Genomic DNA, 23,210 nt, shown 5'->3' with positions numbered 1-23,210 from the left:
ATAATTCTAAGTGTCTGGGGCAGAGGAATAACTGCTCTCCTGTTTTTAATTTAGTACCAGGACAGTTTTTCTCTAAGGCCCGGGATTGACAACCTGACTTTGCAGCCCAGCTGTGAAGCATTAAGTCTGAGCTGTCTGCCTGCTGATCATGTGAACTCCAGTTATGCCACTCTGTATGCCAGGCTCCTGGACTCAATTTATTTAATTTATTTTAAAATAATTTTGTTTAATTTATCAATTATTTATTTTGTGTGTATATATGTTTCTTTTGCATGTATGTGCATCCCCTGTGTGTCTGGTACCCACTGAAGTCAGAAGAGGGCATCAAATCCCCTGTAACTGGAATTAAAGCCATTTGTGAGTTAGTGTGTAGTTGCTGGGAATTAATACTCTGGTTCTTAGCAAGAGCAGCCACTGCTTGTAACTACTGAGCCATCTCTCCAAACATCTGTTTGTTTGTTCGTTTGTTGCATGTTTTGCCTGCATGTACATCTGTGAACCAAGTGCTTGTGTCTGGTGCCCACTGAGACCAGAAGGGGCCTTTAGATCATATGAATCCAACACAGCAACAGATGTGAACTGCCATGCCTTATGGGTGCTGAGAATTGAACCCTGGTCTTCTGGAAGAACAGTTGGTATTCCTAACCACTAAGCCATTTCTCCACACACACACCCTTCTTTGCTTTAAATAGGATGATATCTGGGTTAGAACACAGTCTGTCTGGGAGGGATATCACTGTGTCTGGGGCACACAGATGAAGGGGTGCAATGATTGCTGCTGTTAGGGATAAACACACAGCTGAAGAATGTTTGCCTCACATGCTCAAGGTTCCAGGCACTCTATCCCACAAGTGTCCCCTACCCCTCAAAAGAATATTCACACATCTAGAGAAAATCCAGCAAGTAGCTATGATTATAAGCCAAAGACAATTGTGCAGGAGAAGAGAAGAATTTACAGATAGGCTGCTGCTGCTGCTGGATCTGGCCAGAATTGGATCTGTCTCTTAGATGGGTAGTTACAGAAACTATTTGATTGTGTGCTGGAGAATGCTAGTGTGTAGAAGACGGACAGATCTAAACAAGAGAAACCAAGAAGCCGAAGCATGTCATTTATAAATTATAGGGTTGGTGTCATGATCCCCACCTGCAATGTCTGCATCCCAGGTCCTGAGGCATGACTGAATCTAATGGCACAGCAAATATGGTATCCAAAGGAATGAGGAACTGTTGTCTTGAGTCTCATGAAGGAAGAAATTGTTTTTCTAACCCTATTCACTCAGAACAGCATATAAAGCTACAACCAGAGAGTATCAATCTAAGGCCACAAGTTGTTTTACTTTTTCCCAATGCCTCTCTGCTTCTGGCAAATGGTTTCAGGTCTAGTGATCACATCTTGTTCACAAATACATTGCATTGAATGAGGAGCATGAATGGGTCACCAAAGAGAAGTGGGGAAGCACAGGAACCCAAAGCCCTGTGTTCCGCTGGGCTTGTAGGAGTTAGCAACTGTGGAAGTCCAGTGTGTAATGAGATGGATTGCATTGTTTTCATTAAATGGGAGTTAATTCTAGGCAGACTGAGTCCAGAGTATGTAAGCAGAGTGTGTACATAGTTCCAAGAGACTTCAAAGTATATTATTAACTTGGTTACAGGTTGAGTGTGATTTGCAAAGGCAAGTTACAAACAGAATTTCTCAGAAAAATCATTCCCACATGCCGGAAGTAAAAGAGTGAACCTTCTGTTAAATGATAATCTGAGAAAATGACTAACAAAAATCTAGAATCTATCCCAACCTAAAAGCAAACAGACAAGCAAAAATAAATAAAAACAAGTTTACTCAGGAAATTAACAGCACAGGAACACATATGAAGGAAAATTATTTATACATTTAAAGAGTCTAAAGATGTTAAGTAGAATGTATAGACATTGGTTAGCCTTTAGCATGACAAATGCATGGTAGAATAGTATCATTAGCTGTTCAGTTAACCTTAACCTGGTTGCTATAGCGAAGGCCAGCCTTTCAAAACTGTGATGCAATGAAAACTTTTTTTTCTTTCCTTTTTATTGGATATTTTATTTATTTACATTTCATATGCCATCCCCTTTCTCCATTTCCTCTCCCTAGAAATCCCCTATCCCATCCCCACTCCTTTTTTTTGCTTTTATGCCATTTTAATTACATGAATTTTGTTTATTGCCTTGTTTGTTCTTTGACTATTTGTGTTTATTGTCTTGCTTGTTCCTTGACTATTTGCATCTATTGTGTTGTTAATCCCTCAACCTAGAACTGACCTGAATACTTCTTGCAGTGAAAACTTTTAAGTGATGACTCACTACCCTCAGTTTACAAACCCATGACCTTTTAGAAATCAGAGCCAGCCTCGTCCATCTCAGAAGCAACAGCTGCCTAGAATACTATTTCCTGATGGAGGGGTTCTGCATTGTTCCTGGGATGGTAGCACTGGGGTCCCGTGGTGGTATCAGGTGTCCTCTGTAGACCACAGAGCTCTACTGTGAGGACACAGAAGAGGATCTGGAGTCAGATGGCAGTGATGATTGTACAACACAGTGAGCCCTTAAAGCCACTCACCTGTGCACCTCGGAAATTGAAACAATATAACTCGTATTTCCCATGGCCACCTTCTCGATACAGAGGACAAAAATGAGGTAATAGTCACGTTAAAGCAAGCTTATTACCATTGGCCATTATGAAGTTACAGAGTAAAACTGGAATAAGACACCAGCACACACCAATTAGAATGGCTAAGATGATAAAAATGAAAATCTCAAGTTCTGTTAACTCCAAATGCTATGAAGAATGGAGAACCATGTAAGCTGAACCAAATACTTTACTGTACAGTCCATTCATACTAGCAATGTGAGTCCTTCTGATGCTTATACAACTGGCAGATAGATTTGCAAGGAGGAGGGAAGCACTGATTTACATGATGGTCACATACAGCTTCCATTCACTCCATATCTAGGGCAGCATTAATGAACAACTACAGGAGAAAGAATGCCCAGCCCTGCTTTACAAATATACCAAACTTATTGCTGTAGTTGCTGGTGAACTCCTCAGTGTTAATAGCTCTGAAATCAGGTGTGTGTGTGTGTGTGTGTGTGTTCAGGTGTGAGGCATGGGGACAGCTCCAGGGGGTACCATAGCACAGTGTTTCTTCTTGTGTCTAGCTCTGCAAAGCCCAGAGTTCACTGTGTGTTTTCTGGATGAGTAAATGAATAGATGCTACATATAGTCCACCTAGGAGCTTCCTCTTTCTAGATGTAGCCCCCCTTAGAGCATAGCTTATCCCTGACACTTACCCAGACCCAACAGTCTGTGAGGGACCTGGTTGAGGCAGGGTGCTGTCTGTGAGTTGAAAGCCAATCTGGGCTATATAGCAAGTCCTTGACTCAAAAACAAACAAACAAACAAACAAACAAAAAACCCCAAAAACCAACAAAACAAAACAACCCAGGGTCAGAATTGTTTAAATATCAAAGCACTTGACGATAATGTTTGAAGATTTGTCTTTAACACATTAAATTGGATAGCAAAAAAAAATTGAGTAGGAAGACCCTAGACTCTAATTTTAGTTCAGGTCCAACACTGGTGCTGGCGGGAAGCTTGTAAGATGGAGTGTAAAGTGTTCTCCACCTGACTCTCCGCAGATCTCTGACGTATCTCTGGTCTCTACCAGGTCAGTGCAGAGGGCAGGTCTTTCAGATCCCTATGGTCTGAGCTTCCTCTGGTGAACTGGAGTTTCTGGGTCCTTTCTAGCTTCAGTAGGTCCCTCAGGACTTTCTCTTCATGTGATCTTCTGTCTCTGCTCACTCACAGGAGCCCAGGAACCCATCTCAATGCTACTGCCCATGTGTGAGAAGATGGTGGGGCACTTGAAGCAGACCCTCCTTTTGATACAGGATGTAAAAAAAGCAATCATGGAGAGATGCTAGAAGTGTGGAAATTGGTACAGAGCAGGGCAGACTATATATCCTCATGCTCTATACATTCTTCTTTTCCTACTTATACCTTAGTACTGCCCGCATATCTCAGGATACTGGTTTCTGTAGGGGTCAACAAGATCATTACTCTCTAGTGGTCACAAACAACATAGTGACGAGTTCAAAAGGAGACTATTTTAGTAGGGTTTACTACTGTGAATAGACACCATGACCAAGGCAACTCTTATAAGGACAACATTTATTTGGGGCTGACTTACAGGTTCAGAGATTCAGTCCAGTATCATCTAGGTGGGATCATGGCAGCATCCAGGCAGGCATGGTGCAGGAGGAGCTTCGAGTTCTACATCTTCATCTGAAGGCTGGGTTCGAGGCAGCTAGGATGAAGATCTTAAAGTCCACGCCCACAGTGACACACCTACTCCAAGGCCATACTTTTTAATAGTGCCACTCTGTATCGGTGAATTAGTTAAACCACTTTGCCTCCTGGAGGGTCACTCTTCCAGCCACCATCAGAGTACTTTTGTTAATACTTTTTTTGTGAAAGATACACACACACAAAAAAACTAATTTTGATATGCCTCGATTAGCTCAATGGCTGGGCATTTTTTAGTCCTCCCCACAGCTAACAAATCCACCTCTGGCAATCCTGAGTTAATATCTTTTAAAATCTATATTTTATTTTTGTTGCCCTGGCTTCTTCTGTGTGGCCTCCTATCTTTGCTGCCCAAGACCTAGTCCATCAAAGTTCTGGGAAGTCTCTAAATGTATCAACCTTGCTTTTTAGCTTCTGTAGTTCCACATACAGCTGTTCTTATTAACTGAAGTGTGGCAACCTAGGATACTGTTTTGTGTTTAGAAGCTCAACCTGAGAAAGGCTGGGGAATATACTAGGATCTTGAACACTCAGTGTAGTTGCTGACTGGCTACTAATGAGTTTCTATCAACTTAAATCCATGTCTAAGTCTTCTCTGGTGGATATCCCAAAACAAACAGATCCACTAAGAGAGGAAAATGCAAGTCCTTCCCGTGTCTGTGCCCCGTGTGTTTCAGCCAATGACTAATGATGGTCAGACCCCTGGACCATTGGACTATGTTTTGCTTTGGGGTGGTAGTTTGAATGAGCTGTCTCTCATAGCCTCAGGCCTTTTTGACTACTTGATCTCCAGTTGCTGGTGCTGTTTCGGTCCCTTATGGGGTATGCCTTTTTGGAGAAAGTATGTCCATGGGGGTGGGCTTTGAGAGTTTAAGGACTTGCGCCATCTCTAGTTCACTCTGCTTTGTGCTTGTGGTTATAGATCTGAGCTCCCAGCCCCCTCTCCTGCCACCATGCTTTCTCAGACCGTACCCTTCTGGAACTACAAGCCAAAATAAGCTACCTTGGTAATGATGTTTTATCATACTCATAGAAAAGTTGTTAAGATGGGGGACATTCTTGACTAGATTAGTAAACATACACTGCTTTGCTCCTTCAACTGAACGTCCACCCCAGGAACGGCCCTCAGTCCCCCTGATGAACTCAGCTCTCTCATTTCCTCAGATTTGCCCTGTCATACACTCTCTGACCCGTTACTCACTGCCTAAAGACTTTTACATCTTCAACTGGATTTTTTTTTTTTTTTTTTTTTTGGTTTTGCTCATCTTCTAATGTCCTGTTTTAGGAACTGGTGTGGATTTTATTCTACACGACTATTTCCTCTATGGTTTGGCTCAGAACCTGCTCTCTGATCAGGAATGGCCTTAAATCTCACTCAGCTGTCTCATTCTCTGTTCAGACGCATATTCCATCAGCTGGGCTCCCACAGTCATGACTTTCTTCTGATTCAGCCCACATCATGCCAAGCTGTAATCTTATCTCCTTGTACCCTATAGAAATTATTATTAGTATTCTGTATATATTCATTGATCCTGGAAATTAGTTATTCCTTAACCAGCTAGTTCCCCAAATAATCACACCGAGACCTTTCAATGTTTCAAAGCTTAGGCCTTAGCTGGGAAGATTCTCAACTAGGTCATCTAAGTTAACCAGACCACCTAGCCCCTAGACCACATGACTAGCTATACCTTCCAGGTCCATAGTTACATCCATCTTCTCTGATGTCTCTTGGTGAAAGCACCTTTCCCTTTCTTCTACCCAGAGTTCCTTTCTCCCTCCCAGGAAGACTAGTCTTCCACTTCTTGCCCAGCTAATCGGCCATCAGATTTATTATAGACAGGTGCCACATTTATATAGACACAATATATTCTCTCTACAGTACCTCATGCCTTATGTGTTCCTGCAGAGCATGTCACACCTTAGCACACCCCATGAGGAAATCAAGTCCAAGGGCAGGAAATGTCCTGTCGTGGAAGGAGGAGATCAAAAGTGGCGAGGTGATAGAATCAGCCTGCATATTTAGGCCTGGTGCACAGGGTGACACAGTCTTTTTCTGGTGGCCCATCTTTTGGTTTCCCCTTCCCTCCCCATGCTCTTTGCACTCTGTCTCACAGTCTCTCACTGTGGATTTTGCCCTTTACAGCCAGTCGCCTATGGTCAGACCAGGCTCTGTGAATGGCTTCCTTATAGGATGACCCCAAGTGTCAGCTTGCTCAGGCTCAGGTGAAAAAGAACAACACACTAAGCAATTTAAACCATGGGTTTGCTTTTCTAAGCTCTGAGGCTGGAAGTCTTAGATCAGGGTATGTGCAGGGCAGATTCCTCCTGTGGCCTCTCTCAACCACCTGCATACGGCATCTCCTGTGTCTGAACATTGTTTGCTCTGTCTCTATGTCCCAAGCTTCTCCTCTAATAAGAACACTTTCGTATTCTGGATTAGGGCAATGTCAATGTCCTTGTTATAACTGAGTATCGTCTATACATCATCTCTCCAGACGCGGTCACATTCTGAGGTGCTAGAGGCTAGGACTTTCAGCATATGAACTTGAAGATGGATTAATGTATCCCATGATGCTCTAGGAGGTTATATATTTGATTTTGCCCTTCCTCCAAGGATGGCATGGGCTTTATAGGACCTAGTCTATACCAGTAGCCTCTGTGCCCTGATCTCCTTCCTATGAGACCACAAACAAGGAAGCCATTGGCACATGTAGGCCATAAAGACATATCTGATGTGAGTAAGACTCAAAATGACCTCTGAGAATGAACAGGGTAGCCCATGTGCCCTCTGGAGCATGCTGGGGACACAGGACATGACAGAAAGTGTTGTCCTTTATCATCTCATTGGAATCTCCTCAGACTGCGGGTTTGGACTGTAGTCAATGCTGTTTGACAAATGAGAAAAGAGACTTGGAGGGGACATTAGCCAAGACGATCTACCACCTCAACTCCAGCTTTCTGCAACTCAACTCTTCCGCTGTTCTGAATGCCGGTCTCTTGGCACCTGCTTCAAGTGGCCCACATCAGGGCCACCTAGAGAAAAGCACTAAGTAGGGTAGGAAGACTCCACTGGGGGCCACATCCTCATGAAGCCACCAAAGTTCTCGTCTACCCGTCTTACTCGATTATTGAGGATTCTCATAAGCCCCTACATGAATTTCCCCACCAGCAGTGCCTCATTCCTTAAAGAGTCTCTTCGTTTCTAAACTGCCCCGGCAGTGCGTGTTGCGTTCATTCACATTCTCCCTTCCTTGTTTCTTAATTCATTCTTACCCATGTTCTGTCATCCTAGGGGAACCTTTTTATGCTCTCCCACCCCACAGTTTCTTTGTAAGCTTTTCCTGAGTCCTGCCCTTGAACAGGCTGACTATCCGAACACCTATAAGTTGTGGGTGGCTACACAGGACATTAGATAGTGGTGGTGGAATAGGAGGAAGCCACAGATAGGATTCAGGGGCTGAAGTTAGATTCTCCTCTCGTAGTATGACGTCCATGAAGCGCCCCCTCATGGAGCAGTTGCTCTCCAAGAGCATTAACAGATTAGGTAGGAAGTCCCTCTTCTGTGGTCACTCAGCTCTCTGACCTCATTCCTGGAGATTCTTGTGACACCAAAGCCTGGCACTGTCAGTTACAACAACTTGCTTCCAAGTGCTCAAATCCCCTTTTCTGCTCACTCTAAGACCTCATCGCCTTCCACTGTGTTATGCTGTGGCTGCTGTTGCTGCCACTTGTGGTGGGTGTGGACAGGAGCTGGTGGGACACACCAAGATATTGCTCATTGCTTTGCAGGGTCCCTGACTCAGGATCTGGGATACCAGCTGATGGTGCCTAAGTCTGTGCAGTCGAGGAGGGAGGACCTGTGTGTCCTTGTGTCCTGCAATGTCTCCTACCCACATTTGGACTTCTACATCCTCTATCTTTCGATAATAGTTCCAGAAAGGATTCCATAAAGATCATGACTCTCTGGCAGCCACAAATGACCCCAAATGGCCAGTGCAGAAAGCAATCCAGGGCCAATTCCAGTTTTGGGGGGACCTACAGAATCATAATTACTCCCTGCTCATCAAAGATATAAAGAAAAGTGACACAGGCATGTACTTCTTCAGGGTACATGTGGAAATTATTCTGTGAGATATAATTACAGAGAAATCCAGCTCTCAGTGAGTGTGACTGGCAAGCAGTGAGGTCACCATTAAAATCTTGACAGCCCTCCAGGAGTGGCTAGATGGGTTTCTATGATCCTCATCTACCAGGGGATCCTATGAAACTGATGCTGGGGCTGCTTGAGGAACATTGCCATCTTGAGGCAGAATCTCCTCTGTTGGAATAATTTTGTTTGAAGGTATGGCTTTGTATTTTCTTTTCTTTTTTTTTTAAAAGATTTATTTATTTATTATATATGAATACACTGTAGCTGTCTTCAGACACACCAGAAGAGGGCATCAGATCTCATTACAGATGGTTGTGAGCCACCATGTGGTTGCTGGGATTTGAACTCAGGACCTCTGGAAGAGCAGTCAGTACTCTTAACCACTGAGCCATCTCTCCAGCCTGGCTCTGTATTTTCATTTGTTAGTTCTATACTGGCAGAGAGGCAGAGAGGTAAGTGCTGGCAGGATTCTAGTATTGTCATTTCTATGGCTCATCACAGGGATTTCTATTTTGTAAATACTCATCCTTCCTCGCCTGCCTTAAGGAAATCTAGAGAGGTAGCAGAGGTTGTTTTGATGCTAATTGGTTGTAAAGGAGATCTGAGGGATAATAGCTCTGTCAGGAAGAAGGGGGTTGGAACTTTCAGGCAGAGAGTGACATGGAGAAGAAAGTCCGGTTACCTTAGATGAGCTAGCTGGGAGACTGCCCAAGCAAAAGGCCTAAGCTTTAAACTATATTAAAGTCTCTCGCCCGGCAGTGGTGGCACACGCCTTTAATCCCAGCACTTGGGAGGCAGAGGCAGGTGGATTTCTGAGTTCGAGGCCGGCCTGGTCTACAGAGTGAGTTCCAGGACAGCCAGGGCTACACAGAGAAACCCTGTCTTGAAAAAAAAAAAAAAGTCTCTGTGTCATTATTTATGCCACTGGTGGATCTGAGAAAGTCCCTTTATTCTCTTCTCTGTGGTACATCTGGGGGGTCACCACTGTAGCTTATGTCCCTCTCCTCTATAGCTCTTTCACACACCCCTGACATTCACATCCCAGGGGTCAGCAACCTTTCCTAGTCTGTGTCCTGAGCCTGTGAGAGGGGGACACCCCTCCCCCACCTTCTCCTAGATGTCAGAGGTCCTCACCCTCTTTGGCCTAAGATCACCGTCTCCTCAGTGCTGACCCTCCTGCCCAAGCCCCAGCACCATGGCACCCATCTCACCTGCCTGGTGACTTCCTCTGTAGCTGGTGTGGCTGTGGAGAGGGCCGTCCAGCTCAGTGTTACCTGTGAGGGAATCTAGAACATCTAGTTCTTCAGAGTATGAGAGGACTAGAATGGGGGTTGGAGAATCGTGATGACTGAGTCCCAGAATACTAGCTGAGTAGGAGCCAACACAGGACCTGTGCTTCTGTGAGTCTGATTTCTTGGAGATGGAGTCAGAGTGTTGGCTCACCTCACCTTTACTCCGAGTGAGGAGAAAACTCCCTTTGCTGACATCATGATATGCAGAGCCCCAATAAGTCCCTCTCAGAAACTGACTCAGCAAGACCACCTCCATCACGAAGTGGTGGCTGGTGACACAACCCTGCTTGCAATCCACATCTGCCTCAGCTTGTTCATGCGAGCCTCAGTTCTGGGTCTCTGCATGGAACTGGAGGGATTGTTAAGGAGCTATGGCCAGGGTATGTGAACATCCAGGCAGCAATCACTTAACAAGTATGGGTGTGTCTTGGGTGTCCAGAAGTGGGGGCAAGAAGAGCTCCTTGGCACACCTGCATCATCAGGGACACTGGCTGACCTGCCCAGGTCACAGGTCCAAAGGTCATGCAATGATCCTTAGTCTGAACAAAGCAGCCTGAAAGAGTGAATGCTCTTGGGAAGAAAGAAGCCAGAACAGTAACGGTAATAGACCGCATTCCCCCTGCTTCCAGGCCAGTTTCTTGGGAGAAGGATATGGGTGTCTCAGGATCCTGTCATCCCTCAGGAAACGGCCTGTGCTGGCCTCTGCTGGTGTCCCAGTCAGCAGTTCAGATCTACGTGTGTCATCTGCTCCCTAGACTTCCTTTAGGCACAGTAAGGTTTTCCAATCATGAAGCCGTGACCAGGTTCCCAGGAGAAATGTGCAGGCTAGGTTATGAGAAGCCGTATAGGTCGAGACCTGGGCTTATCATCATTCTGCATCTATGTGGAGACACAGTGGAGTAGACACATGAGTGTGGAGCTTATGAGGAGGAAATGGATGAGACAAAGTTGGCAGTCTCTGATGATTGGAACAGCTACTCTGAGTGATTCAAGCCGGCTCTGGGGTCCAGGTTGTCTCTACTCGCCTGTGACCTGGGACTGTGAGGTACAAGTATAGAAGGCCTAGAGTGTCAGAGCTCCCTGAAGGATGAGTCTGGGTTAGACATTATAGGATGTTTGCATTGGAAAGGTGCATGCATGGGTGGATTCTTCACTGTCCAGAGGATGGTGCTCTTTCTGTCGTCTCTGTCTCTCTCTTCTCTCCCTCTCTTCATTCTACCCTCTCTCAGAGAAGCACTATTTCTACAATCTTCAGGAACCTGGATCAGAACATCACAGACAGGGTCAGTACATCCCTGAACATGCCTCTCTTGGTAAGATACTTTTTCCTGTGGCTGTGATAAAACACTCACCAAAAGCAACTTGAGGAAGTTTATTTTGGCTTTTAACTCCCAGGTCATGGATCTTCCCCAAAGGAAGTCAAGACAGGAGCTTACTTCTTTCGGCTACTTCTTACTGCTTACTTCCTTGGCTTGCTCAGCTTTCCTTTGTATACATCCTAGATCCACCTGTCTAAGAGGTGGGGTGGGGACTCCACTCTGTACAGTACACACCCAGACACCAAATCCTCAGCACAAAGATGTATTACCCTGGAAAAGGGGGGTGGGGAGGCTGCCTCTGGATTGGGCAAAAGCAATCAGCAAAAAGCAGGTTGTGTGTGTGTGTGTGTGTGTGTGTGTGGTGTGGTATGTGTGTGTCTGTGTGTGTGTGTGGTGTGTGGTATGTGTGTGTGTGTGGTGTATGTGTGTCTGTGTGTGGTGTGTGTGTGTTGCTATTGTTGTTTACTTTTGTTTGTATTTTTGTTTTTTTTTTCTAAGAGTGGGATTTTTAAGGAAAAAGGGGGAAAGTCTGGGCTAAGGTAAGTTGGTAACTCCTGATTGGACAGGTTATGTAGCCAGTATAGCCAAATAATAAATTTTGATTGCTGGACCTTTGTATCTAGTCTCAGGAATGAGTCAGTGGGCAAATAAGGGAATGGACCTTGGGGACTAACTTTAGGAATATAATCTAATGGTGTTTAGCAAGGGAGAGGGAAGGGAAAAGGGCAAACCTGTCGGTTGGTTTGGGACCTGGGACTGAGGAACAAAACAGAAGAGTAGCATCTGTATCCCCATCACACACACCCTTTACCAGTCTTCAGAACCTATCTATCCACTGAAACCCCCAAAGTGCAAGGCAATGGCGTGAGCTCATGGACTCACCCATCTCCTTGTGGAACGGGCACCCTTCCAACAGCATCATGCTACTGCTTCATCCCTCACTGATTTTAGAACCAGCTTTTTCAAGCTTCCAGCAGAGACTGAGGACCAGTAGTTCTCCAGAAATTCTCCACACATTCAGCACCAGACTGAGACTGCTGAGACATCAGCTTATGAACTAGCAAGCTTGGTCTGTAGTGTGGGACCGAGATGCAAAGTTCCTTCTCTGTGGTCAGTCACTCTGTCTTTCTTTATTCCTGGACTACGTCAGTAGGACGACTTCTCCCCCATCCCTCCCCCATTATTTGAACTACTTACATGGTATTAGATTCAAACAGTTTTGCTCCTCTAGAGAGCCCTGACTAATACATACACGCACATGCACACGCACACGCGCACACGCACACGCACACACACAGGCACAGAGCAGCTTCAACATGTTAATTTTTCTCAGTACTGTGTCTGGAAGTTCTAGGTCAACCTCTTTACAACAGAGATTCCTCTGATACCTCTCTCTCCGGTCTGCAGAGGGAGTCTTCGCCCCATATCCTCCTGGGGATGCTCTGTGTATGTCTGTGTCTATGGTGGTTAACTTCTATTGGAAACTTGAGATCCGGACTTGCCTGGGACATGGGCCCTCAGCATGGCACTGGGTGATTATCACGATTAGGTTAACTGACATGAGAATCACCACCTACTTTCAGTAGCATCATTTCATAGGTTACGATGCTAGACTATACGGTGACCTGAGAACAGTCTTTTACCTGTCACACTGTTTCCTGACTAAAGGTGAAGTATGGCCAGCTGCTGCACACTCCTGTAGTTATGACTTCACCATCACAATGGATGTGACCTCCAACTGTGAGCCAATGCAAACCATTTTAGTCTTTAAGTTGTCTTTATCTAGATACTTTATAACAACAACAGAAAAGTCAATTCGGGTTCCAGTCTCCTCCTGTTTTTTATACATTAAAAGTCTCTATTAAATGTCCCTCTCGCCGGGTGATGGTGGCGCACGCCTTTAATCCCAGCACTCGGGAGGCAGAGGCAGGCCAGCCTGGTCTACAGAGTGAGTTCCAGGACAGCCAGGGCTACACAGAGAAACCCTGTCTCGAAAAACAAACAAACAAACAAACAAATAGATAAATAAATAAAAATAAATCTCCCTCTCCCCCCTCCCCATGCCCACCATGGTTTGAGTGTGCTACCATGTACTATGGGGGTCAAAGGGCAACTTTTGAGAGTAAATTCATTCTTTCCACAATGTGAGTGATCAGGTGTAGTGGGAAATGCCTTTACCGGCGAAAGCCACGATTATCATCCTTTTTTTTTTTTAAAACAAAAGTATTTATTTATTCAATTTACATCCCAATATCAGCCTTCCTCTCCTCCCAGTGCCCAGTCATGTAGACTCTCCCCCATCCCTCCCCCATTCCCCTCTTCTCCTCTGAGAAAGGGGAGACCCCTGGCTATCACACCACCACCACCATCCCCCCACAGCACATCAAGTCACTGCAGGACTAGGTGCATCTTCTCCCACTGAGGCCAGATGAGACCACCCAGTTAGGGAAACAGGATCCACACGCAGGCAGCAGATTCAGGGAGAGCTGCCACTCCAGTTGTTGGGGGACCCACATGAAGATCAAGCTGCACATCTGCTACATATGGGGTAGGGGGCTTAGGTCCAGCCTGTGCTTGCTCTCTGCATTAACTTCTCCCTTCCTTCCTTCCTTCCTTCCTTCTTTCTTTTCTTTTCTTTTCTTTTCTTTCTTTTTTCTTTTTTTTTGGTTTTTCGAGACAGGGTTTCTCTGTGCAGCCCTGGCTGTCCTGGATCTCACTCTGTAGACCAGGCTGGCCTCGAACTCAGAAATCTGCCTGCCTCTTCCTCCCAAGTGCTGGGATTAAAGGCGTGCGCCACAATTGCCCGACATTAACCTCTTTCTTAATACAAACAAATTAGAAACAAATGCTACAGTCCAGGAACAGAGGGTGGGTCTTCCTCACTGACTTTGCCTCCCATGATGCCACATGTGAAAAGTGGAAGTGTTTATTTTCCAAGGGCCCCGGTAGCTCTGATAACCTGTGGGTGGAAAGTTCCTTCTCTGTGGTCAGTCACTCTGTCTTTCTTTATTCCTGGACTAGGTCAGTAGGACGACTTCTCAGTCTCAGTCCTGTGTCATTGAAGTCTGTGACCCTCACCCCAGGGATCCACTTCAAACTGATGGAGTTTTCTTTCTCTGGCCACCCACAGGAGCCTAGGGTCTTTCACTGTGTGATGCTGTGGTCACGGCTGCTGCCTGTGCTGTGGACAGGTGAGTGGGAACAGGACAGGGCTAGTGGGACAGGACCACAATAATCCTCATTTCTTTGCAGGGTGCCTGGCTGCGCAGAATTATGAGCTCTCAGTGACTAGATCAGTGACGGTGCAGGAGGGTCTGTGCATCTTTGTAGCCTGCCAAGTCCAGTACCCTGCTTCCAGTACTTCTGTCTTTGGCTACTGGTTCCGGGATGGGGCTGATATATATAGCGACTCTCCAGTGGCTACAAATGACCCACATCGACCAGTACAGAAGGAAGCTCAAGGTCGATTCTATCTTATGGGGGACCAAGATACTGATAATTGCTCCCTGGACATCAGAAACGCACGGAAAAGTGACACGGGAAAGTACTTCTTCAGGTTGGATGGAAGTGGTATTGTAAAATTCAGTTTTCTGAAGGCGATGCTGTCTGTGCATGTGATAGGTAGGTGAAGAGGGGATATGTGGAGGTCCTTGTTCTAAAGCCTATGGGTGCCCTGGAGACCACATAGTTAGGCTGGTTTGGGGGAGAAGCCTGGCTTGAAATAAGGTCATGCACAGAGATTTCCACCATGTCTTGTGTTCCTATTTCTCTCTGTCCAGCTCTGACTGAGACCCCTAACTTCCAAGCCACACCTACCCTGGTGTCTGGCACTTCTACTCAACTGATCTGTTCTGTGCCCTGGGCCTGTGAGCGGGGGACACCCCCCATCTTTTCCTGGATGTCATCTGCCCTCACTTCCCTGGGCCACAGGACCACCCTCTCCTCAGAGTTGAACCTCACACCCAAGCCTCAGGACAATGGTACCAACCTCACTTGTCAGGTGGCAGTCCCTGGTGCTAGTGTTACTGTGGAGAGGACTCAACAGCTCAGTGTCACCTGTGAGTGTCAGGACCTTGGTCCCTGGGGAAGGGAGGTTAGGGGTGTGGGATGGAGGGGTTAGAACTGGGTGATGGGTCCTGAAAGCCAAGACTGTGAGAGAAGAGAAGTGGGGTGGAATACCAGCAGCCATTTCCCCTTTGAAAAGCAAACAATCATATCTGTCTGCACAGATGCTCCACAGAAGCTGACCATCAGGGTGTCCTGGGGAGATGACACAGGTAGGGTCAAATTTCTCCTCCCTGGGATGGGTGCAGGGACTGCCTCTGCAAGAGATGAGCAGGTATTCTGGTGCTCAGGCAGGAGGAGGCTTAGAATGGGGAAGGGGGTTATACACCATCCTCACTTCCCATCCCCCATACTGCACTCTCCCCAAGGTGCCTAGGGTCTCTGTCTTTCTCAAGACACCGTCTTCAGTGCCAGGACTGTTTCTTCATCCCCAGGTTGCTCTTATCGACCCCTCATCACCGGAGCCCAGCTTGCTTCCCAGCTCTTCTCCTCTGTGTGACGTGATTTTGTCAGATTTAAAATGTGAGATGTGCCTTATTTGGCCTCAGCCTCTGTAATATGATAGAGAGGGTGACTTACACAGCAGAAATGAACTCATTGACTCCAGAGGTCAGGAGCCCCGGTTCCATGTGCTAGCCATTGGTTCCTGATGAGAGTACCCTGCCTGAGCTATAGATGATCTTTCCCACCTCCTATCTTTAAACAACAGAAATAGATTACATAAGCACTCTGGTATCTTCTTATAGTTCTATTAATTCCATGTTTGGGGCCTCTATTCTGCAACATCATCTATCTTAATTACCTCCTATGGCTGTCTGTTATATTGAATGTCATAGCCCCAATATATGGATTTTAGTGAAATACAATTCTGCCCATATAAAAATTTAATAGTAATAGTTCTTGGTGTCTAAAGTCTCCTGTCTTTGTTGATCATACATGGATATCCTTGCATGCACATTTAAACATACATACATACACACACACAAACACATGAACAAACGCAGACAGACACACATATACACATCTTCACGTACCACTTTGCAACTTTATCATTTTTAGTTCATTCTTTATTATTTACTTATTTATGTAGGATGGAATTATACCACTTAGCTACACCCTAGACACTTTGTTAAAGGGGTTCCTAAAGAAATTAACTTCCCTCAAAAGCCAAGGCCCTAAACTGAACTCAAAGTTACAGGAAACCAGCTCTCTGGGGATTGCAGAAACAAAGCAGCTGATTTCAACCCCAGACACTCAGTGGGTGCAAAAAGAGGCAACAAAGTCCGTAGTTTCAAAACAGCTTGACTAAGGAAAGCAGCTAACTTCCTTATTCTGCTTCTAATGCCCCTCTGTTTCCCCTTTCCCGTCCTTAGCCACAAAATCCCCAGCTTGAAGTATAGAACATGCACCCTACAGAACTCTGGTCATTATGTTTCTAAGTCCTGCTCCTGATCACTGTGTAGCCCAACCTGGAGACACCCTCTGGGATTACATAACGCCTGCCCTCAGTGTTTAAGGTTGCCTCCAGTCTCATCTCTTGTTTCTTCCTACAAACTGTTGGCTCCTCCACGGTCAACTCACAGCGCCACGATACATGTGTCAGTCAACGGCAACTGACTGAACTAATTTTTCCTTTCTTAAACTTAACTTTCTTGAGGACTTCCTCCTTCATACATATAACTGACACCATGGTTTTCTAATACTATGATAACATATTTACCCACTTATCTATCTCCTGAGAGAGCACTGGCAGTCCTTATTTTTTTATTCCATAAATGACCTACATAAAAACTCTCTACATTTGTGACCATGTCTACAAAATTATTTCCTAAGGAAGAAAATTCCATAACAGAGGGTCATTTGTATTTTACATAAATAACTGCCAAACTGCACAGCATGGATTTTGTCTCATTTACATTTCCAGGAACAACATTTTTCCTTAACGAACAGACACATCCTCCTGATGTCACATGTGAAGTCACTGTATTTTTCCTTCACATTATCATCCTCTCAAGAAACCGTGTCTCTTTTATGTTGTTTATGGTTTGTGGATGTGGCTCAGTCGGTAGAGTGTTATCCTAGCATGTAGGAGGCCTTGGACTGAATCACTAACATTGCATAAATCAAGCATGGTAACCACACTCCTGTAATCCCAACACTGAGAGGTTCAGAAGTCACCCTCAAAGTCACCCTCACCTACACAGTGAGTCTGAAGCTACCAGAAGCATCCAAGACCCTAAATCATAAAAAGAAAGAAAGAAAAGATAACAGTAAATTGTATTCATTGGTCTGTGACAATTTTCAAAGTCAACCGGAGAGAGATTAAGGAGGCAGCTGTTTGCCAGGTGAAGGGACATTTCTGTGTCCTTTGGCTCTCAGAGGGTAATGCCTCACTGTGGACAGAACAGTGTAGCATTGTCCCTGGACAGCTCCACTGTTCTTCACGTACCCGTCAGCATTCCTCCTCCTGGAATCTCCAAGGGCTTTTAGGATAACTCCACCATGAAACCCATCACTTAAACTGTGCCATACCTGCTTTGGGCCCCTGCCCCCAGGACTGAGCTCCTGGGATATAGCTGAATGAGTCAGGCCTTAGTGACATGTTCTTGACAGACAAGGGCAAACTCTCCAGGACAAGCAGGGCATCTGAGTTAACAGATGCCTAGGAGGGAAGAGTGGGACCCAAGTAGGTTTTGATGAGCTCACACTTCTAAGAGGTATTGTCTGTCTTCACTCTTTAGGGTGTGAGGCTATTAGCTAGCAGAGAGAGAGAGAGAGAGAGAGAGAGAGAGAGAGAGAGAGAGAGAGGGAGAGAGGGCGGGGGGAGGGGGGAGGAGGAGGAAGGAGGAGGAAGGAGGAGGAGGAGGAGGAGGAGGAGAAAGGAGAAGGAGGAGGAGGGGAAGGAGGAGAAGGAGGAGGAGGAGGAGAAAGGCAGAATGCTAAGAATGCTATCTGCAACCAGACTCAGCCTTCTGTCTGCCTCCTCAGAAACTAAAGTCCTGTATAACGGAGCATCCCTGCAGATTCAAGAGGGAGAGTCCCTGTGCCTGGTTTGTGTGGCCGACAGCAACCCTTCTGCCATGCTGAGATGGGAGCACCAGACCCAAAAGCACCTCCAGCTCTCCACCCCTGAGGAACTGAAGCTGCCACGGGTGGAGTTGAAGGACCAGGGAAAATATATCTGCCAAGCTCAGAACAGTCTGGGTACTCAGACGGTCTCTGTGAGCCTCAGCATAAGGAGTGAGTTGGAAAATACTGGGGGGTGAGGCATTGTGATCACAGCCTGGGAAACCCCCACTGATCCCTCTTCTTGTGTTTCATTCCCCAGGCCTTCTACAGCTGCTGGGACCCTCCTGCTCCTGGGAGGCTCAGAGTCTTCACTGCAGCTGCTCCTCCAGAGCCTGGCCTGCCCCCTCCCTGCGCTGGCGGCTGGGGGAGGGGCTGCTGGAGGGGAACAGCAGCAATGCCTCCTTCACAGTTATGTCCAGCTCCACAGGACCATGGGCTAACAGCTCCCTGAGCCTCAGCGTGGAATTCAGCACTGACTGCAGACTCAGCTGTGAAGCTTGGAATGACTATGAAGTTCAGAGAGCCAATATCTTGCTGGTGCCAGGACAAGAGGTCTCACAGGGTAAGGTGTGGAGAAAGGGATGATTTCTGTCTAGATTCTATAATAACATTGGAAGTGAGCAAAATGGGGCTGACTCAGGGTGAAATGGGGCTAGTGTTCGTGGTTTCCTGTTGGCTTGGTAGGGGGGTTGGGGACAGGAGGCTATAGTCACACACAAAGATAGGGAAGGAAGGACCTAGAACAAAGTGGGAGTGGACATTCTCACAAGAAATGGATTTGTAAAGGCTGGATGCTAAGATCCCCGCTTGGGAGGAAGACTTTTCATCATGCCGAGTCTCTCTTGTTAGCAGGCAAATCAGAAACCAGTAGAGGAATGGTCCTGGGGGCCATCTGGGGAGCTGGTCTTATGGCCTTGCTTGTTGTCTGCCTCTGCCTTATCTTCGTCATGTGAGTCTCACTTGGTGAAGGCTTCTTGTAATGACTGTTGATTGGTTAAAGGATTCCTAAAACTCCGCCCAGTAAGATGATAAGCTAAGCTGGGGGGTGGGGGAGCTGGCAGAAGCCGTCTACTAACCTGGTCGGGTATAGATATAGTCTGTTCAAATCACGCAGTCCCATGCACTGTGAATCTTCAATCCACAGAGCTGTTCTATCTCCAGCCCCTGTACTTGGTCTTCCCTGGTCCCCAAATCCATCTAGCTGAGTTGAAAAAACCTATCTCTTTCTTCAGAGTGAAAGTCCTCAGGAAGAAATCAGCCTTGAAAGTAGCAGGCGTGGAAGGCAACCATCTTGCCAAGAACCCTGTCTCCACCATAAATAGTGCGAGCATGGTTTCATCCAACATTTCGTTGAGATACCCCATCCAGGTACCCAGACAGCCCAGCATATCAAAACTGAGCTTCTGCTTTCTCAAATGTCTCTCTAGCATCCAACTTTCCCCTCATAGCCACAGGCTGGGGATCTGACATTTGCCTCCACCTCTATCTCCTGCTTCAGGAATTTACTGAGGCCTACCTATTGTTCCTGTTAGCTAAGCTCTTCCCAGTGTGGCTACCTCCTGCCAAGCCTTCACAGTTTTTCCCTGGGTCTCAGACTGGTCTCATCAGCCCAGAGTAAACTTTTATGAAAAGGAATTCTAAACAAAGCTATTGAGTCTTTACGGTCCAAATATGTGTTATCTAACAGAAATAGAATGTCAGATAGGACAGACCTTTAATCTCAGCACCCTGGAGGCTGAGGCAGGAGGGTGGAGAGTGTTGACCATCTGCCAGGGTGACTTATGAGATCCTTATAAACTCAAATGTGAAAAGAGAGCTCAAATGTGGCTCAGCAGTAGAGCACTTGCCTTGCACAGCGAGAAACGGGGATGTAGCTTAGAAGTGGAATGTGTGCATAGACTCTATGGGATTGTGACCCAAGGGTAGGAGACTGGGTTAGATCCACCCAGGAATGGGGTGTGGCTTGCTGTAATTTAACAGTGAGGCATGTGAGATGTAGCTCTGTTGTTGACTAATTTTTTAGCATGTGTGAGACCCTGAGTTCCATCCCCAGTAGGGAAAAGAGAAGGAGGAGTCGGGGAAGAAGGGAGACAAACATACAGAGCTGTGTGAAATCACAGAAAGAGACACACAGAGAAAGACAGGGACAACAGGACATTGGGCTTGGTGGCACACGCCTATATTCTTAGCACTTGAGAAGCACGAGGAAGGAAAATGTAAAGTTTGAGGACCTTGGGCTAATGGTGGTGGGGTTGGGGATTTCAGGACAGTCTGGGCTACTTAGACACTTAATTTTAAGATTTAACAGAAAAGTAAAGAAGTAGACTGTCGGCCACATGTATAACACAAAATCTTCATTAATCACATTAAAAAGCAGAAATGCATAATACAAATTTCATTCCATATAACACATCCAAGTGACTGTGGTTCTAATTTGTTATCAATAACCACATATAATGTTTATTAATGATATATTCACACTCTTCTTAATTTGAGGTACTCAGACTTTCAGATCTAGTGGTAATTTGTTCTCAACAGTTCATCTCCCCGAGTCTCCATCACATCACGTGAGCCACATGTGATTAGCACCATATTCAACCTGAAGACCTACAGAATAGAGTCCAAACTCCCTGGGCAGGTGTTCCCTGATCGGACCTTGAGTGAAGCCTTCATCATCTTCCATGCATCAGTTAAAATATCTCATGTCTAACAGGCAGAGTATCTCCTGCCTCTTTCAGCAGCAGGCTTCTCTCTGAGCCCCACTAGGGTAGGGTAGGTCTAATCCAGGCTTCTTGAGAGCTCACTGTAATTCCTTGCTTCTGCCCATCAGATTACAATTAGATGAAATTTTAATTTTATTTTTGAAATTTTACGTATGTAGGTTTTTGGAGATAGAGTCTCTGTGTAGTCCAGTCGTTCTAGAGTTTACTAAGAAGCTAAAGCTTTCTCCACACATAATCTTCCTTCTAAGGCCTCCCAAGTGATGGGATTGCTGGCATGACATATCTGGCTTCATTCATCTTCATTTATTTTTGACAGTCTGATGCTGTCATTCGTGAGTTACTTAACCTAAATCAGGCTATGCTCATATCCATAAAATGGGAAAGGAGGGGATTGGGAAGACTTGGTGAGACTCTATAAGGTTAACGTTATCTGGGGCTGGGGTGCCACATATTGTTAGACCCTTTGCCTACTATGTTCCAGGTCCTGGGTTTGGTCACAAATGCTGTATATACAGGCATATGTGCACAGAGACACATGCAGGGGGCATGTAGAGGAGGAGGCTGGACACATTCATATTCATGTTCATACATCAGTAAGTAAGGTGGATGAGTGGAAGCATGGAGTGGAAGCACTCAGGAAATACATGTAAAGTAGATAAATAAACAAATGCATGCCTAGGCCCCAAGCTACTTTGATGATTCTTGCTGCAAAGGCCTGACTGATTCCCTTCTCTAATCTGGTTCCAGGGTCATCTGAATGAGTCAGGGTCACAGACCCAGAAAGAACAGCCACCTCTTGCCACAGCCCCAGACACCCCAAAGGATGAGCCTGAACTCCACTACGCCTCCCTCTCCTTCCAAGGCCCAAGGCCCCAGCAGCCTCAGAACGTGGAAGCCATCAAATCTATTTACTCAGAGATCAAGATCCGCAAGTGCTGACGCTCTGTGTCTCATGTGGCCCAGTGCTGGCTGGAGTCCCAGAAAGGCATAGCCAAAGACAGCATGTGTTAGGAGCGTATTCTGATATCAGTGGCCCTCTAAACCAAAAACTATGTAGTGAAAGGATGGAGTTTTGGAAGGAATGAAGGTCACAGGGATTCCTAGGTACAATGCCAGATTCAGTGTTACCTCAGAGAAGCCACCTTTTCTCTTTGTGTCCTCTCTTCCTTCTTTGTAATAATAATCATGAAGCCCATAGTCACGAGGAGTGTCATGGAGAAAATGTAGTGTTTATTGTTGATTATGTGGCTTTATGTTGCCTGAGCAGTGGGGAAGGACATTTTGACTTTATTGCATACTAGAATTTTACATGTATATATTTAAGAACGTATGTTAGTTTCTAAAGTTATTCTGTTTTGAAGTATGACTGTGTTGTAGCTACATATATCTTAGATTGGACTCATATTGGAAATTCTGCAAACTTAAAGATTACACAGATGCCAACCCAGGCTACTATAGTCAGCAAAATTATCAATCACAGGGCATAAAACTAATATATAAAGATCTTCCACAGAGCTGCTGAGATGGCTCAGTGGTTACGAACACTGACTGCTCTTCCAGAGGTCATGAGTTCAAATCCCAGCAACCACATGGTGGCTCACAACCATCCATCCGTAATGAGATCTGATGCCCTCATATGGGTATCTGAAGATACAGTGTACTTTCATAAAATAAATAAATTTTAAAAAACAACGATCTTCCACAAATCAATAAAAGTGACAGACAATTCAATAAAAAATGGCATATGTGAATGGCCAGCAAACATACAGGAGGATGATCTACCGATCAGTGCTTGTCAATGAAATATAAATAAATACAACTACCAAATTTTGCAGCAAATTTGCTCACAACTGCAGACCTAAAAACACTTGCACAAGTGTTTTCATGGAAGAATTGGGGGTGAAACTCAGTGGTGGAGGGGTTGCCTAGTATGTCTGAGATCCTAATGTGTTTGATCTCAAGTCCTATAAAATAATAAAATGCACCTAAATACCCATCAGAAATAAGACAGGCAAAGTACATAATGTATATGGGATAGAGAAATATCATCTTATGCACATGTGAGTTTTGCAAATGTAGCATTGAGTGATATAATCCAGACACAGAGTCTCTAGTGTGTTAAGTTATTGGCATGAGGTTTAGAAACAGAAGAGCTCACCTGGACTTTCTCCTCTCCTCTCCTCTCCTCTCCTCTCCTCTCCTCTCCTCTCCTCTCCTCTCCTCTCCCCTCCCCTCCCCTCCCCTCCCCTCCCCTCC

At 45.6% G+C, this 23,210-nt stretch overlaps 1 protein-coding gene across 3 annotated transcripts in view; it reads left to right on the top strand.

Annotated features, from left to right (window-relative positions):
- The first annotated feature begins 14,222 nt into the window (after positions 1–14,222).
- The window catches only part of LOC114637553 (sialic acid-binding Ig-like lectin 5), a 12,351-nt gene continuing 3,363 nt past the window's right edge, over positions 14,223–23,210 (top strand). The window contains exons 1-9 of one of the 3 annotated variants that reach the window (XR_003713766.1): positions 14,223–14,288; positions 14,350–14,718; positions 14,877–15,155; positions 15,327–15,374; positions 18,151–18,402; positions 18,491–18,793; positions 19,081–19,180; positions 19,464–19,599; positions 21,702–22,058. Coding sequence is in view for 2 of the 3 variants with exons in the window: in XM_028785768.1 (XP_028641601.1) it covers positions 14,252–14,288; positions 14,350–14,718; positions 14,877–15,155; positions 15,327–15,374; positions 18,151–18,402; positions 18,491–18,793; positions 19,081–19,180; positions 19,464–19,599; positions 21,702–21,893 (1,716 nt within the window). In the remaining variant the exon portion in view is untranslated. Of the gene's footprint in view, positions 14,289–14,349; positions 14,719–14,876; positions 15,156–15,326; positions 15,375–18,150; positions 18,403–18,490; positions 18,794–19,080; positions 19,181–19,463; positions 19,600–21,701; positions 22,563–23,210 lie in introns of those variants that run through there. The other 2 variants (XM_028785769.1, XM_028785768.1) reach the window with 2 other exon arrangements.

This window comes from Grammomys surdaster, unplaced genomic scaffold (assembly GCF_004785775.1).
Source record: "Grammomys surdaster isolate TR1022 unplaced genomic scaffold, NIH_TR_1.0 125349, whole genome shotgun sequence".
Lineage (NCBI taxonomy): Eukaryota > Metazoa > Chordata > Mammalia > Rodentia > Muridae > Grammomys > Grammomys surdaster.
This window is presented reverse-complemented; position numbering and strand designations above follow the sequence as displayed.